The sequence below is a fragment of the Canis lupus genome, chromosome 34 (assembly GCF_048164855.1).
Source record: "Canis lupus baileyi chromosome 34, mCanLup2.hap1, whole genome shotgun sequence".
Classification (NCBI taxonomy): domain Eukaryota; kingdom Metazoa; phylum Chordata; class Mammalia; order Carnivora; family Canidae; genus Canis; species Canis lupus.
This window is the reverse complement of record NC_132871.1, coordinates 2550321-2566918: the sequence shown is the minus strand read 5'-3', so window position 1 is coordinate 2566918 and position 16598 is coordinate 2550321. Positions and strand designations below refer to the sequence as shown.

Here is a 16598-nt window from a genome sequence, read left to right as displayed (position 1 = left end):
GAACTACGAGGCTGCTGAAAAATAAATAATAGCAGGGGTTTGAGGAGAGAAATAAAAACTCAAAGAATCACCATGAGTTTCCTGCTGCTCCCCCTGCCATCTCCTGGTTTAGACTCAGAGCACTTCAAATCCTGGAATTATATAGAAAGAACAGGCAGAAAAAACCTTCAGGAGAAACCATTGCCCTCTCACCAGAATTAGGAAGAAGTTTTTGTGGAGTGGGAATTAGAGGAAGCTCACGTTCCACACGCACCCCCACTTGGCTCTGCCTCCAGGCAAGTTTCAGACATGAAGCTACTCAGCAATGGCAGCAGAGGCTGCTGAGGTGCTTGAAACTCAGAGAAAACACGTCCCTCTGACCAGGAGAATTAGGAAAAGGTCTCCAGTAACCTGAAGAATATTAGAAGGAGACCTGCTACTTTTTTTTCTCTGCTTCCTTTTGTCGTTTCACTCTAAGCATGATGCAGTTATGAGCCGTGGGAGATGGCACAGAGGGAGGGCAGCCACAGCATTCTAGCCAAAGAGCCAGAAAAGGAGACTTCTGAGAGATAGAGATACTGAAGAGGAAAAAAAAAAGTCAGAGGGGAATCATCAAAACAGGATCCCCTACAAATCTGTCTGAAAAGTCTCTCCTGAGCTGTGAATGTATGGAACTGATCTGAAGTTATATCAAAAAAAAAAAGTCTTTGAGATCTTAAACTATAGCTTTAATAATGGTGCACACAGATATACAAAAAAGTATTGCCAAGACTTTAGAAATTGAATTTACATTGGAAACACAGCCGTAGAAGGCAAGGTAGGATGTGTGGTCTGAATCTAAGTGCGTTACCTACTTGAGCAAACAAACAAACAACCATCTCCAGAGGAAAGAAATGCCAAGTGTTAGAGATACTGGAAAAAAAAGAAAGTCTGAGGATTATCAAAAAAGAGGATCCCCTACTAATCAATGCAGCCAAGGTTTTGGGAGGTGATTATAACAGTGTTCCATAAAGAAATGGCAAATACTCCTAAATCTAATGTAAAGACAGATGTTTGCCGCAGAACGTATGTGTATTTACTCATTTCAGACACTTGGTAGCATCTGCCTTCTGCTTTTAGATTAGAGATTCTCTAGTCAGTCTCACACATGTGGGCATTTAAAAAAAAAAAAAAGATATCAATATCTGCCTCACCCACAGAGATTTAAATTCTATTAGAGGTGTGGGACCCAGGGATTCATATTTTCTTTTCAAAAATGTCCACAGATAATTATTGTGCAGCCAATACTGAGAATCAGTGCTTTATAGCCTCAGTTTTATTCCTTAGGTATCCTGTTTTGAAATATATTAATTTATAAATTGCCTGAAGTCCTCTTGGAGAAACTATGATAAAACTCCTCTTAATATCTGGTGGTCTTTCCATAATCTATGCATATTTTATGTTCTATATATTTAGGCCTTCTTTTATTTCTCTTCGTTGATTTCCTTATTTAATACCTAGTATCATAAAATATATACAATGAAGTCCAGCAACCTATCCCAGTCTATTTTATGCCTTCCAGAGAAGATTACTGCTTCTGCATTCAAAGAGGTGATAATAGGCTAGAGAATAAAGCTAGTTTCTTTTTTTTTTTTTTTTTTTTTTTATTTATTTATGATAGTCACAGAGAGAGAGAGAGAGAGAGGCAGAGACACAGGCAGAGGGAGAAGCAGGCTCCATACACCGGGAGCCCGACATGGGATTCGATCCCGGGTCTCCAGGATCGCGCCCTGGGCCAAAGGCAGGCGCTAAACTGCTGCGCCACCCAGGGATCCCATAAAGCTAGTTTCTGAGCCATGTTCCCTACCTTACTAGGTCAGTCCACAGAACCACTTTATTGCTCCAGACCCCAAAATGCTTAAGATTTCCACAACAGGAGATTGCAGTTACATAGTGCACAGCCATTTTCTTTCCCCACTTACCATTATCTCTAGTATTAGAAAATAATTTATATCATTTGTTACTTATTTCAATTTACCCAAAAGATGGAGGGGGCAGACAGAGCTGGCATTTTTTGTGAGGTAAGATGCCTGGTCATCATTTAATGATGGGCTGCGGCCCACATCAATGACAAGGGTAAATCCTAGGTGCCATAATTGGCAAAAAATTTTGAGCCCAAGTCTCTGAGAATAGTCCTGAGATTTCAGAGAACAGAAAACTATTCATGTAAGGTTCTACATAAACATACATGGCTGTACTACATCTTTGGAGGGATTTCTAAGTATCTTTAGTGTGTTGTGTCCAATAAAACATTAAGTATGTACTTTGCTTTGCCTTGGCAGTTTATCACCATCTTTGAAGGAAACAAGAATATTCATGGCAGTGGGTATTCCTCAAAAGAAGTCATTTCAGGTACAAAATACATATCCTTTAACATTCCTCTTGGAATAACTGGCTCCTGCCTTGCAAAATTGACACCTATTATCCATATGAGATTGAAATAATATTATGTACATGTATGTGTGTATAGTAAATTACAGCTTATTATGAAGCTCTTTTACTTTAACCTCAAACCACAGTAATAAGTAATGGAACTAACATTTGTTAGGTACCAGATTTATCTCCATTTTATTGAAGAGGAAAGTGAAAGTCATTGAAGAGAAAAGTGAGAGTAGGTTACTCAAGGTCACCGCACAGCTAATAAGCTGCAGAGCTGAGGTTCAAACACAGATCTGCCCAACTTCAAAGCTTAAGCTCATTCAGTATGACCATGATTCATACATTCAAATGCTCACCGGAGCCAGACAAGTAATATAAACAAGAGCGGAGGTAGGTTGAGTAGGGGTCTCTGGTGCACTGGAGATGGCATGCCCCCTCTATAGGAGGGAGCGGCTACTCAGGTCCAGTCACTGACAAACTGGGTTGTTGCTAGATCTCCAGTTCAACTCTTGGCATTTTTCAAAACAAGCTGGAGATGAAAGTTTTATGTGAAAATCCCCGACTTTTAAATTTTATCAAATAATTCAAAGCTTTTGTGAAATATTTTTGTGGACCAAACAAAACTTGTCTACATCCCTTACACCATACTAATCTCCCTCTGTCAATCATAAAGCCCTAGTTTACAAAAGAGAAAATGGAGGTAACAATTGCCTGAGTTTACAAAGCCAACAAATGGAGAGCTCTCAGAGCTCAAAAACAGATCTTCTGACTTTGATCCTCCTTAAGGATGGATCCTTGCTTTCCTCCATAAGGTGCTTCCATATTGTAGCCGCTGCATTGCAGAATGAGCCCCACATTGGGTAATGGCCAAAGTTAGTCTATAGCTTTGCTATGAAAAGAACTATCAACAGACAAACACAGGGGCACCGGGGTTCACTAATCTCTCTAGGGATGAGTTTCACGTATGTCATTAACCTATGACACTAGCCACCCACAGGTCTTGAACAAGATAAAGGGAATCTAATAATAGATGCGTATTTGAGAAAGTGTCCTCAGGAGATGTCGTTCTTCCTATCTCCCTCACAAGAGTGTTAGAAGGATCAAATCAAGAGTCTATGTGTTTTTAAATCCCATAAAGTATTTTAAAATGTCTCTTTCTGAATTCTATCTGAATCATCAATGCTGTACTATAACTTCTCTCAGTTAGAATGTCTAATAAATAGCCGTATTATTTTTCCGCTTTGTCCACAGAAACTGCCAAGCCAAGTATTTCCAAACAAGGATCTAAAATGCTGGCGAAGGTATCTTCAGCTCTGTCAAAGGTGTTTTCTCGAACTAACACCAATATCTCCAAACCTTCCTCATCATCTCACCAGGATGAGCATGAAAGCTTTCAAAGCTGACGCTTACTTTCCTTTGAAAATAAAGTGGTTTTTACAGCAGAACATATTGTCCTATGAGGTGATGTTTATAATACTAAGCAAAATTTTAAGAGCAAAGAAAAGTGCAATAGTGATCTGGGTAAGAGAAAGTTTTGATGAATGCTTTTGATAAGCATCTTGGTATGAGAAGAGGCAGGGCATTAGTATTACCTGTGCACCATAAGGACAGAGACAAAAAAAAAAAAAAAAAAAATGAACCCAGTAGCCAGTCAGCACTAAGCAACCACCAAAAAATGACCTTGGATGTTTCCTGTTAAGTTTTTAGAGGGTGTTTTCACCAAAATAGTTAGGGAATTTAGATGACACTCAAATGAATTTTATAACACAGCTAGGAAATGGATTCGTTCACTATTAAAGGTGTATTTGGAGGTTCAAATAAAAGTATACCCAATATATAAAATCAGTCTTTCCCATCCACAGATAATGTCTCATCAGTTTGCAAAAAACCTCCCAAGCAAAAAGATCCAACTATGGATAAAACACAAATAAATTAATTACTGTGGATAAAATACTATGTATGCATAGAATGACTCCTGTAACTCAAACAAACAAGCAAAACAAAACCTTTTCAGAAAAGAGAAAGGTATTTTGTGGATAAAAATACCATCAATAAGTAAATTGTTGGTCAGCAGTCATTAAATCCTTTATATAAATATTTTTCATGAATATAAATAAAGGCTTGATTTGTAAGAACATAAAAAGTAATGAAAATTTAACAGGAACAACTGCCACAGTGATAAAAGAAACTTTTCAAAATCAGTTAATGTGCTACTCTTTGATATAGATTCAACTTCAGCATGTTTGCCACTGGAATCCAAGAATCTTGTTTAAAAGATCCAGAACAGCAAAAAGTGTCAATCATCATCACTATCTACCCTAATGCTGAGTCATGAATTTTTAGAGATTGTGACATCTCTTTTATCTAAAATTTTCTTGACAGTAGCCAGTGCTAAAGTAGAAACATCTGAGAAAATTTTGTTTTACAAAATTGGACTTTAATAAAGTTAGTGAGGTTATGATAGGGAGCTCCAGAGAAAAGGATGTGATTATATAGTAGAATTTCTACATTCTAACGATAATGAAGTTATTCAATTAGTAATTTAGTCTATGATAATCTCAAATTATTTGATCTCAAAGATCACACAAAATAATGTAACTTATAGATGTAGATGTTTTCATAAGTGATAGTTGATGAGAAATGACTGGCAGTCCAGAACTATTTTTAAAAGAATTCTACCAATGGGCTTAAATTGACAAGTATTAATTGGAAGTTTCCTTACAGATGTCATCAGAACCACTGATGTTTGATATCTTATACTTTTAAGCTGTCTTTTAACATAAGATTTTGCTGTAAAAATATTTACCAAAGGTTTTATCCACCTTTTCAAAAGCTGATAAGAAAATAAATCTCTCCCAAGGGAAATTCAGTTGGATTTCAAGGCACTCTGATTCACGTAGTTCTCAGATACTTTTTATGTAAAGGGCAAGACAATAAACACTATAGGTTTGCAGAGTATATGATCTCTTTCAAAGCTATGCCATTGTGCCTTTGTAGCACAGAAGCAGCCATAGAAAATATATAAACAAATAATGTGGCTGTCTGTGATCCAGTGAAATCTTATTTACAAAGAGTAAAACTTGAACTTTAATTTTCACATGAAAAATATCATTCTTCTGATTTTTTTCAGTGATTAAAAATTGTAAAACCATTTTTAGTTTGCAAGCTGGTCAAAAACAGATGGCAGGCTAGATTTATGCCATTGGTGGTAGTTTGTTTAGCCATTTAATGTAAAATATAAAGATTTGGGACCCATAAATTAATTGAGTATGATATGAAGGACACAGAATTTTCTAAAAACAATAAACTTTACTAGTGAAGTACATTACAAAAAAATGACTAATTATTCAAAAACTCAGTACATAAATTTCAAACATTCATCTCTTTAGTGATTTAGTTATTGAATATATTGCCAAGAAGGCACATAACCTTCTGTTAAAATATACCTTGAGTTAGAAAAAGAAAAGTTAGACCAAATTTAATTTGAAGCTGAATTTCTAGTGAAAGTTATTTCTTACCTTGGGAATAGCTAGTCAAAATCAATCTACTAAATGCTACTAAGGTATTCATTTAATGCTACTAAATTATACATTTTTAAATGGTTAAAATGGTAATCTTCTGATAAAATGGTTGCTTTTATCATAATAAAGTTTAAAAATATTTTGAAAAAGAAACCACACATATTCTGGAGGTAAAGACTCCAATAACAAATAAAAAATTTACTAGAGGTGTTCAACAGCAGAGTTAAGCAAAGAGAAGAAACAATCACTGAACTTGAAGCTAGGACAATTGAAATCATTTAGTTTGAGGATCAGGAAGAAAAGGAATGAAGAAAAGTATATATAGCCTGAAGGACCTATAGAAGATCCCATGAAGCAGACTAAAATATGCAGTATGCAAATCCCAGAAAGAAAGGAGGAAGAAAAAGGGACAGAAAGAAAATTTGAAGTATACCTTCATATATACCACAAATCTCTCTCTCTCTTTTTTTTTTTTTTTATTATTTTTTTTTTACTGTGTCCTAAAGCCAGATATCCTCAAGTTGCTAATTTTATACACCAGTTTTAATTTAGGAGCTTAGCTGGTCAAGAATTTTATCTCATACTCTATTTTTGGAAAAGCATAGATTTGATGACCAAATTCAATGTGCAATTTTCAGCATGGTCAGAAATGCATATAGAAGAAAACTTTAAGGCATTGTTTTCTTATATCAAACTCTTCTTTGTCTACATCTAACTTGCACTTTTTCCTAAAGGTGATCTATTACTGAACCAACAGATTATTGCATAAATAGAATTGTGAGTTCTTATTCAGATATCTAAGAGGATCTGATTTCATCTTCCGGTTATATTCAGTTAAAGCAATTAAAAATATAATTCTGAGATATAATTTATGAGTTTGCTAAGATAAGGCCCTTGACAACATTGACTACTTGAGCATTCCTCCATTCCCCAACTCCCTAGTAAAGTCAGTTCCTAGACCTACCTTTTCCATCTGCTTCCCCATTCCTGTTTCCCTAATTTCTACTTTCTTTTCTTGAGACCTACTTTGCTGTGCAATGATATGATGGATAAAATTGTTGCTAACGTGTTAGATTCTTTAATTGGGAGACAGGAACTTAGCAAGAGGGCCTTTGCACTCTATCCCTTTTTACTTTAGGCCCTTATTTTTCTTTTTAGTGTTCAATTTACCCAGTTTATAAATCTTAACTCTTCTTAAACTTGTAAACACGATTTATAATCTGTCACTTAAATGGTTACTTGCAAATATAGTAATTTATGTTAGAATTGAAAGCACTACTTTTACTCATATTTTTTTTTATTTTTTTTTATTTTTTATTTATTTATGATAGTCATACAGAGAGAAAGAGAGAGAGGCAGAGACACAGGCAGAGGGAGAAGCAGGCTCCATGCACCGGGAGCCTGACGTGGGATTCGATCCCGGGTCTCCAGGATCGCGCCCTGGGCCAAAGGCAGGCGCCAAACCACTGCGCCACCCAGGGATCCCACATTTTTTGTTTAATACTAAGTCTATCGTTTTGGCAGTGTGGAATTACAATAGACATTTACCACAGTTTACAAATTTCATTATGCAAATTCTTTAAGATATTTCAAACTACATTAAAAAAATAGTCTATTTTTCTCAAGCATTCAAAATATCTACATCTCAATCTAGACAACAAATGCTTCCTACTAATCAAACTTTTAAATGTAATAAATTGGATTTTTAAATTAGAAACAAATTCTAAAGTATTTCAACTAAAGCATAAAGAAAAACATAATGATTGTAAAATTTGTCAAGTACACCCCCACACACATATACAGATAAGCATTATTATGATTGCAAGACAGCTTTAAGTGTTGTGACCAAAAACAAGATTTTTGGTGATGGATTTCATTGGTGGGTATCTAATATGAGAGTGCCTGAAATGACTGAAGGTTGCCAGAAACAACTCAATGGTCAGCATTCTAAGGACCGAACCAATCTAAGAGCAGTGATCATGGAGGCACCCCAACTGACAATATTTACTCAAATGAAAAGTTATCTTCAAAAGACTATTTTTTCTCTGACACATTATTTAAATGGACTGAATATATAACCAAAAGAGACTACTTAGACAGGAAAGACTTAAGATGCTATAGATTAAGTAGTTTATTGCCCAATAAGCAAAATACGATTCCACAAAAGTCCATAGAAAGGGATATTCGAAAATTTAGAGAAAGACAAAGAGACTAATGTTTTTTCTAAATGCCTGAGTATCGCCTGAATAAATTTGCAAAGCTTGTGTCTGGAACTTTTGGCTGTGGCTTTGAAGAGTTTAATAAAATCCTCCTCTTCCTCAAAAAAAATATAAAACTAAATGAAATTGTTAAAGCAAACAATGTGAGGAATATGGAAATAGACCTAGGGCAAACAAAAAAATGGGAAGGGGTTATTCATAACAACCTGCCATAATTTCAGGTAAGAACAGAAAGAGATCTGGTTTTGCATGAGGCTGCTCCTATCATCTCTCTCTCCAATTTGGTCACCTGGGACAGTTTTTTCCAGGCATGGATGACCACCATAACCAGAAGCTTTTTTCTAGAACAAGCACATGATTTGAGGCAGAAGGTAAAAACCTGAGGTGATTTTCTCATTAATGGTAGTAAACTCAGTAGAAAAGAAAGGAGAAAAGCTGACACTGTGCTAGGACTGGTTTGTAGTCGTGGTTGGTACACAGAGAGCTCTGTGGGGATTGGCTTATAAGGTGAGATAAGCTATCCGCACATTCCTGGCTAACTAAGACACTAAGTACAAGCATCAGGGATACTTGAGAGACCCTGAGATCTTGGATACTGAGGTACCTCAGATACTAAAGAAGTGAAAGCCCAGAAAGAATAGAAGATTGGCTGTTTTTTTAATGGATTCTAACACACATACATGATTCAAGTGAGGTTTAAAGCCTTAAGGACTTAAGGCATCTGAGCATATTCTCTTCCCCAGTCATTGACTGATACATAGCTCCACAGCCCCAGAAGTGACCATTAAGATACCAGGCTAAGAGCTAAATAAATAAAATATATATATATATGAGGACAAATATATCCAGATACATTCTTTGAGGTGACAGATTTTGTGACTTAATCCAGAACAGTTACCAAAAACATTTTAAAAATAAAGCAAAAAAAATTTAAAAATTTAAAAATAAAGCAGACTTGTTATATTACCTAAAACGTACAGTTGTCAGCAAAGTTAGGAAACATGCAAAGAATTGGGAAATTGTGACCAATACTATGGAGGGGTGTAAGAGGGCCCAGATGTTGGACTTAAGAGACAAAGATTTCATATATTATGTAAATGCTTGAAAAATTAAGATAGCACAAAATGACTCAATAAATGGGGATTGGCTACTTTTCTGTTGTTTTTAGTTTAATTACATTGTGGTCTGAGAGTAGACATTATGTGATTTATATACTTTTGAATTTGTGAAGGTGTACTTTATGGTCTATTTTGGTGAGTGTTTACTGTATGCTTGAATGCATATTCTGTTGTTGGATTAAGGGGTCTGTAGATGTCAGTTAATTATCCAGTTGATTTTCCTTATTGATTTTCTGCCTGCTCAACCTATGCATTTATAATAGAGGAGATTGAAGTCTCCAACTGCAATAGTGGATTCATCTATTTCTTCTTGCAATTTCATTAATTTTTGCCCCATGTAGTTTGTCACCCTGTTATTAGGTGCACACATGTTTAGGATGTTACATCTTCTTGGAGAACTGACTCCTTTATCGTTATATAATGTCCTTCTTTATCTCTGGTATCTTTCCTTGCTGTTAATTTTACCTCTAAAATTAACATAGCTACTTCTGCTTTCTTTTGATTAGTGTTAGCATGGTATATTTTTCTTCATATATTTATTCTTAATCTATATGTATCTTTATATTAAATGAAGTTTCTTATAGACAACAAACATATCATTTTTTACCCACTCTGACAAATCTCTGCCTTTCATTTGGTGTATTGATATTCAAAGTAATTATCAACTATAAAGGAAATTAAAGATCAAAACCCAGTAATTTTACCAAACTTTATAGATCATTTTTTATCAGATAAATGTCAGAGCCTTTACTGGCAAATAAACTGGTACAAATATTGCTATATTATAAATTAAATTGATCATTTGAAGTTCTCAAAAGCACTAAATTATAAACATTCCAACATAACAGGAAAACTGTGCTCTCAAATATTTCTATGCTATGACACTTAAAAAACTAAGAATGCAAAAAAAATAAAAATAAAAAAATAAAAAAACTAAGAATGCACTCTAAGCTTTCAAACGTTGAAAAGTATAATGAAATATATTTTGTGAGGAAGATTATTTTGTGATAGTACATTTGGTAGTCGGCCTTTATTCTGAATAAAATCACATTTGGAATTTCTAAGAAATATCTTAATTCTAAATTTCTTACTGAAATTTTAAGAAAGTTATAGCAGAGAGGTAAGTTGGGGAAAATGGAAGAGTTATGATAATTAAGTGATTTTTAATGCATAAAGCACTTAGGGTAGACTGACACACAGTAAATTTAATAAATCCAGAGATACATTATCACTCAGACTTCATGGAATTTTATACTTTCAGTGGATTCTTCTACATAAATTGAAACTCAAAAATCTGACAAATATATTAAAAATGTAAACAAAAATGTGCATAGTGCTGTAATTTTAAATAGAATGAAATTTAACCATTGTTTATCTTAATATTTGAGTTCAAATAAATTATCATCCAGTCATCTAAATCAATTTCATTACAAACAACTTGTTCTTAACGGGCAAAGTAACATCATTATAACCTAAGTTTATTGGACTATCAAAATATCTTGACCCAAAACATCAGAATGAAGTCTGTTTTTTAGAATTTTGTTATGTGAATACTTAATTACATTGATCTTCCTTGTTTTTTATTAAACCTTTTTAAAATCTACTATTGTGTATTCCTTCTATTATGAAATGCATGTCCAAAAAACATAATTTTTGGTCAATCCACATCTAAGCATTATAATATGGTGGATAATTATGCAGAGTTGGGAAACACACATACCTACGTGCATATTCCCTCTCTGTCATCTACTAACTTTATTATCTCAGTAACAAAGTTTACTTACTCTCACTGAAATATTCTTATTTCATAGAGATGTTGTGAAAAAAATTATGGAGACATGTAATGATGTTCAATTAATGTTACTTTGAATTATTATCAACTACTGATGTTGTTTAGCAATTTCATTTTACAGATGAGAAGACAAAGATCCAGAAAAGCTAATAGGCTTATCCATAGCCAATAGGCTTATCTGTCATAGAGTGTAAAATTTAGAACTAGGTTTACAATTATTTACTCTAAATAACAATTACCTTGCCTTACAACATGTTGATGGACTGTAACTGAACTTAACCATTCCCTCAATTTTTTTTTCTAAAATTAATGAATTAAGACATATAATTCATGGACAGTTTTCACTCAGATCAAATGTCCTCATTACTATAACTTAGAACAAAGCCCTAATGTGGCCACACATTAGCCTAACAGGCCACAAATATTCACTCCACTATTGAGTTGTGTGCAGACATTTCATACTCTATAAAAACCTGAGGAGAAGGCAAAAATCTCATCCACCCAACTGCATATCCAGAAACTTTATTTGTGCTACACTCTCAAAACTGTTTCCAGATAATAATTTGGGAAATTCTTGGGACTCATCTTGTTTTTCTTTCCTCAAAGATCACAGACTTACACAGTATTTTGTTCAATGTCTGAAAACAATATTTCATATATTTTTATCTGCTTTTAAATTGTTTTTGCATAAGGAGAGGGTAAATCCGGATCACTACTCTATCATGGATAGAAAAAGTATTGTCGTATTTTTACTCTCCTTTTTAGAAACTTATTTTTTTTGGCAAATCATTAGGTAATTTTAGTTGGAAACTTTCTACAAGGTTCTAGTCAGTTGGTAGGCTAAAATATTTTATGCTCCAGGGGTTTTTCAGTTTAAGTATTTTATATACTTGTGTTTTATCCAATTCAGTTCATGATCAAGAGGGTTATATATATTCCTTGTTGAACTCCCTCTGAGCACATGAATTACCTCTGAACTTGAACCCCTACGTGTAAATATACCTGACCTTAGAAGACTAAGAGTATATGAGTTTAGTTTCTTATTGGCTGATAAGTGCAATTTAGATAAATCATTTTTTGATATTCTAAACTTGTTCATCCTTCATATCATTCAGGAAAATTTATATTTTGTGTTTCCATGTTTCCCATTGCTAATATGTGCCTGGTTCTGATATAATTTAATGTATTTATAACATTTTGTATCTTATCATATTTTAAAGATGATTACATAGAAGATTTAGTTTTTGTTAAAAGCTTGAAATATGGATCCTTTTTGTCTTAAATAGGAAATGAAAGTTTCAAAATAATACCACAACACACTTAGAATAATTGATCATTATCAATAATATATTTTGGGTTAAATTCTATATTCATTTTCTGAAAGCTACATATTCTAACTTCTGACAGCCCATTTTAAACACTGAATAAACTATTTTACTCTCTAATGTATTTCTCTTATGATTTTTTATTGTAATATAAGGAAAAAGAAAGCATCTGTGTTCGCCAGCTGTGACAAAGTGTTTCAATAAATGAGGCAAGCAACATCAGTAATAAATAAAGCAATTTACTTCTTTACAAAAAATGACTATCTATATTTAATATCAAAGCTGTAGCTAGTGGTACAGCTTAGCAGCTGGTATGGCTAAAGTGAATACTCACTGGAAAATTAAGTTGCCATTATATCAGCTATATTATACTGACAAGAGCATACTAACATTCCTGTGGAAAACATTTAAAAGCTTTCCTTTTGAATTCAGTACCAAGAAACGGTCTCATTTCACTTGGGTCACTGATATTGGTTGAGTGACAGAGTGCAGTCTCTTGCTGCTACCACAAGGCAATTAACTTCCACCTCCCACTATAAGCACAGAGTCCAGCGTGCTCTGTAATGATAAGAGGAGATGTGTTAAATCCATAAAATTGATGCAAAACATTACGTTGCTTATCCAGAGATTGCCATATTTCTAGAACAGCTAGAGGTTGTAGAAATAGAGCATGTTCCAATGTGAAGCTCTTAGGTAATTCATTATTTTTATAAACACACACACACACACACACTCTTCCCCTAGTTGTCAACTATCACAAATTAGACTATATAATAAAATCAAAATTTTCCAAAGTATCTTCGGAACCTATTGTATTTTCTAGTAACCACTAAATCTATGAGGAGCCATGGTGACTGAGTTTTGTAATGCTCACTGGAGAAAGCACACAACTAGTCAGTAGCTATTTATCACCTCTCAACCTGGATTCATATTCTCACACTAATATTTGGATATTACAGATCAAGGCATCACCTATTCATAGATCCAGATAAGTGTCTTAAATGTACATGTATCAATGATCAAGGACTAGTATCATTCATTGAAATATTTATAGCTTATATTTGTATATCACTTTGCAGCTTATCTTGTATTTTTGTATATATTAATATATTTAATAACAACGTAAGAAATATATGAAAGGAGTGGGATGCCTGGGTGGCTCAGTGGTTGAGCCTCTGGCTTTGGCTCAGGTTGTGATCCCGGGGTCCTGGGATCGAGTCCTGCATCGAGTTCCTTGCAGGGAGCCTGCTTCTCCCTCTGCCAGTGTCTCTGCCCCTCTCTGTGTCTCTCATGAATAAATAGATAAAATCTTTAAAAAAATTAATATATGAAAGGAGTCACTTCCCCACTTGAGATGAGACCACTCATAAGGGTAAAGAATACTCTAATGCTAAATATGTTTGTAATCTTTCTGTTTGCTAGACTGTGAAAAGGGAAAATTACACAAAATAACTGTCAAAATAAAGTCATCATTACATTAATATACCAAGTTTGGGAAAGAAGTTAATGACAGGATGAAAAAAAAGAGAGAGAGAGAGAGAGAATGCATATAATAGAGAACTTAAAAGGAAGTGATCACAAAGGAATTGCTGATGCATTTGTATATTTTCATCAACATTTCATTCTCTATTTTTTATAATATGGCCTGAAATGTGTTTCTGTACATAAAAACCAAATTATTATGCATATTATTTGTTGAAAATTTCTGCCTTCTGAGTGTGCTGACATTCTTGGCAACTTGCTTAAGCTGCTCAGTGCTCACCAGGTACACAGTGAGCAGAATTTTTATATTCCCAAGGGTGTGACACTGAGGACAAGTTAAAGAATTTTTCCATAGCTGTCAAACAGTACAATAAATGATTATAGCAAACCAGTAGGTAACTTAAAAAACTGCTTCTTGATTTTCTATGGTCTAAAAAATGGCCAGTGAGTTAAAACTATTTTCAGAAGAAGACAATGATGATAATGACAATGACAAATTAGCCTTTCTCATGCTCACACTCTTGTAAGTATTCTAGATGCACATGATGTATAATATTAAAACATATTAAATAAGCCCTCTTCTATTAGACCAAACATGAAAGTGATTTTCAAAATGATAAAACAATGTCAGTCTTCTTGCTTTTAAACATTTTTAAAGTTCTGGGATCCCTGGGTGGCGCAGCGGTTTGGTGCCTGCCTTTGGCCCAGGGCGCGATCCTGGAGACCCGGGATCGAATCCCAGGTCAGGCTCCCGGTGCATGGAGCCTGCTTCTCCCTCTGCCTGTGTCTCTGCCTCTCTCTCTCTCTCTGTGACTATCATAAATAAATTTAAAAAAAATTAAAAAAAAACATTTTTAAAGTTCTATAAATATATAGAATATTTTATAAATATTTCATAAATATACTTGTATTACTTGTTTATGTTATATAAGATATCTATTTTAAATAAATGAATAAATATACTAAGAACTCTGTTTAAATTTCTAACATCATAAATAAAGGTAGAACTTACCCACATTAAGGTTCTCAATAATTTTTAAGAAATTAAAAAGTTCCTGAGAACAATTTTTGAGAGCCACTGCCCTAGATTAAGTATTAGAGTGTACTACACCAGGTTCATAACTAATATATTCATCTTATCAAATGGGAACAGAGTTCTGCTTCTGCTACATATAAGTAAGTTTTTTTTTCAGGTCTACTAATTGAAAGTTTTAGGAAAATATTTTCTAATAAACATTACAAGTGTTGGTACATTATAATTAAGCTTACATAAATAAAAATTCATATTAATGATAAGGGTAAAATGTGTCAATTAATTTGATAGTGTACCATTATTGGCAAAGAACTTACCTTTTTCTTTTTTTTTTTAAGATTTTATTTACGAGAGAGAGAGAGAGAGATAGAGGTAGAGACACAGGCAGAGGGAGAAGCAGGCTCCATGCAGGGAGCCCGATGTGGGACTTGATCTGGAGTCTCCAAGATCACACCCTGGACCAAAGGTGGCACTAAACCAGTGAGCCACCAGGCTGCCCAGAACTTTCCTTTTCATAGCCATGAAAATCAATCAAATGTTATATTAATGAATTTCTATAAAACTTATCTACATCAGAAGTAGTATATTTTGAAGTAGAGGGAAACATGTGAACACTCTTCTGGCAGTGGTCAAAATGGATTATGGCAAATGATACCAATAATAGTGGCCTCTCCATTAGTGTTCACAATAGATAAATCTAAAAGGCTCCTGACAGCAAATTTTGAGAGCCATTCAAAAGTATTAAGGATTTTTTTAATGAAAATAATTCTACTCCCTTGTAACACAAAATATTGAAGGTAATCAGAAGTTAGAAACAACCTATAGGATGAAAACGAGAAAGTTAAAACTGAAACAATTTGAATGTACACTGTGGGAGGTGGATTGGCATATCTTAGACGACCTGAATAATCACTTAGTCCTCTCCTCTACAATATCTGGTACATGTATGTATATATGAAGTTAAATTTTCACTTAATCATTTTGTGTCTTCTGAGCAAAATTGGAATACAAAGTTAAAATGAGTCTCAGAACTAGACTTCACAAAATTCCCAGTCTCTTAGTATGAAAAGTGTATAGTTGTTTTTTGCTAAGTTTTACTGGATTATACATAAGAAAAAGGTTGTGAAGACAAAAATATTAATTTATATAGAGTCTGGGAAGACCTGAATAGACTAATGGGTTCTAACAGTCTACTGCGTCTCCTGAAACTCTCATATAGAATTACAGTTGATCATTTTCCATGACCTTTTTTGGGAGGTCCATTTCATTATGAAATTTAATTGAATACTTGGTTCGCTTCATTCTTCTCCCAAGGGAATCTAAAAGGACTAACTTGATCGGAGTTGTGTTATTTCTGCCTGCCTTAAGAGTTTTTGTTGTTGTTATTGTTGTCGTTTTATTTAAGAGTTAACCTTAGATTCTCTTCTGGTTTACATTGTTTTAGCACTAATTTTTGGTCCAAATTTAACTGTTTTGATCTTATTGGAAGAAAATTATATATTATTTAATTTTTCATGCATGAATCATAATAGTGATAACTATTAGTGAAGACTAATAGTGACCTATTAGGGATGCCATAACTAAATATGTCATCTGTACTTAAATTGCACTTTTTGTCTATACCACTTTATTCTCCTAACCACTCACTTGTGCTTCAACAGTTGAATAGATTCCCTAACTTATTGAAATCAACTGCGTACAACTGCAATTC

General features: G+C 34.0%; 1 protein-coding gene across 3 annotated transcripts in view; it reads left to right on the top strand.

Moving 5' to 3' along the window:
* Positions 1-3842, top strand: part of FSIP2 (fibrous sheath interacting protein 2) — a 75076-nt gene extending 71234 nt beyond the window's left edge. For all 3 annotated transcript variants that reach the window (XM_072811448.1, XM_072811450.1, XM_072811447.1), the window contains 2 exons: positions 2301-2370; positions 3649-3842. In XM_072811448.1, coding sequence (XP_072667549.1) covers positions 2301-2370; positions 3649-3800 — 222 coding nt within the window. In that variant the 3' untranslated portion in view covers positions 3801-3842. The remainder of the gene's footprint in view (positions 1-2300; positions 2371-3648) is intronic.
* The last annotated feature ends 12756 nt before the right edge of the window (positions 3843-16598 follow it).